The sequence below is a fragment of the Choristoneura fumiferana genome, chromosome 15, assembly GCF_025370935.1.
Source record: "Choristoneura fumiferana chromosome 15, NRCan_CFum_1, whole genome shotgun sequence".
NCBI lineage: Eukaryota > Metazoa > Arthropoda > Insecta > Lepidoptera > Tortricidae > Choristoneura > Choristoneura fumiferana.
Window position 1 is genome coordinate 2706071 of NC_133486.1, and position 1705 is coordinate 2707775.

The window sequence follows — 1705 nt, forward strand, 5'->3', positions numbered from 1 at the left end:
CAAGTTAAAATCCATTATGAGAATCTTATTGGATCTCTCAACTATTCATTGGAATTACGAATTTTTATATGTTTCTTGGGTATTTTAAATATGTGGCTAGCAATTTGTTGAGGGTGTTGACTAAAGCAACGAGTCATTGTGACGGGGTAGAATAGAGACGTGGTGCGACATACGGCATTGGCATTCCCGCCGAGCTGCATGTTACGCAGCTGCTTCCACGTCCAGTTGGTGTCGAGCTGCGTGGAGCGCACGAACGTGAGGTGCACGCCCAGGCTGCGGTGCACCGCCGAGCAGTCCAGGCAGCATGAACACTCCCGTACGTCACCGACGACCACGTAGGGTTCTTCGCGTTTGCAGTCGAAACATACCTGCGCCAAAGCGACCACGTCAAAACAATCACTTATAAAACATTCACTGCGTTATTTAACCGTCGATCAGTACGCACTTTATTAGCCTGTATGGACCGTAATCTCTGAAAAACAGCTTCAATCTCGCTTTTATACTTCAATATCGCTTTTACTAGGGGAGTTTCGAGTTCGTGGTGTTGTCACGTAGATGTCAAATGTCAAAAATTCGTGGTCGTCTTTGGGTCGTCCTCGTTACCATAGAACAGCACTGTTTCAATGGTATAATAATATGCTAAATGAAACCATTTTTTGGTTCAACTTGTTTTAAGGAGACGATGGGAAAAATGAATAGAATCTATATAATTAAAATGAAATGGCTTAAATTGAAGTTCATATGGCGCATTAAAATGAATTAACAACGCTATTTCTAGCCTTTGGATTTTTATTGTTAATCCATACTTCTTAACACTAAAACTCTACTCTACGTTGTCTATTAGTTATGGTCGCGATCGCAAGTCCAAATGGACGCATGTACTTTTAAAAAAAGATTTTGTTGATAAACTAACAATAAAGCCATCGACCGTGCACAAAAACTAACTTTGGATGAAAGTGCAATACGTGTACTGCAGGGTCGCTAGCGGTACCATGCATCGCTGAGATGTATGCCGCGTCTCCGGAAGAGTCCGAGTCGGCCATCTCGCGATCACATTAAGCGGTCATTGCTGCAGGCTGCGGGGCTCCGGGGCGCGGGTGAAAGTGTCGTTAAGTCAGGCGGCGTTTGAGAAAATGTATTTAAAGTGAAATCGGTGGTGAAGTGAAGTTTATACAATGGAAAACGTGAACTTCGAGGCGAGTAGCGATGAGATTCAGCAGGCGCTGATGGACCTTGGGCCGCTGCTCGGCGTCTCCATCAAGGAGGAGATGGCTGAGGAGCCACCCGCGGCCGTCGCTCCGCCCGCGCCGCCAGCTGTAAGTCCAGTTCACTTTTTCGGGCCCGCAGGCCGCTCCCGGCTTAGCGTGTCCTCGTCGCAGCCTCGTCATTAGAAAGTCAGATGCAACGGGCACTGCTTTCACGGCCTTGACCGCTTTACAATTACAGAACTCAGTATTATTTATTTACTGCCTGTGCACTGCTAGATGTCAGCTGTTTTGTGCATCTGACAGCCACATTTATTTCACATTGTTATATTTATAATTGCATCAGTGCTATACAAAATATTTCTGTTTCAGCACATTTTGTAAACAGTTAGTGGAGGAAGAATTTATTGTATTACATTATTAAGCTTAATTAAATATTGTAAGGCAAACCTTCAATAGCAACAAGTCAAAATTAATTTGCAGTTATATGATTAAATTTC

The 1705-nt window shown here is 44.0% G+C and overlaps 2 protein-coding genes across 2 annotated transcripts in view; one reads left to right on the plus strand and one right to left on the minus strand.

The window, feature by feature from the left end:
• Window positions 1-41: 41 nt before the first annotated feature.
• Window positions 42-1043, minus strand: LOC141435851 (ADP-ribosylation factor GTPase-activating protein 2-like). The gene is given in 5 exon segments (XM_074098676.1): window positions 42-311; window positions 314-352; window positions 354-368; window positions 446-519; window positions 992-1043. Coding segments are annotated over 5 exon segments (450 nt in total).
• An 83-nt stretch (window positions 1044-1126) lies between these two features.
• Window positions 1127-1705, plus strand: part of LOC141435564 (E3 ubiquitin-protein ligase TRIM33-like) — a 21073-nt gene continuing 20494 nt past the window's right edge. Inside the window, exon 1 of the mRNA XM_074098283.1 lies at window positions 1127-1316. Coding sequence (XP_073954384.1) covers window positions 1176-1316 — 141 coding nt within the window. The 5' untranslated portion in view covers window positions 1127-1175. The remainder of the gene's footprint in view (window positions 1317-1705) is intronic.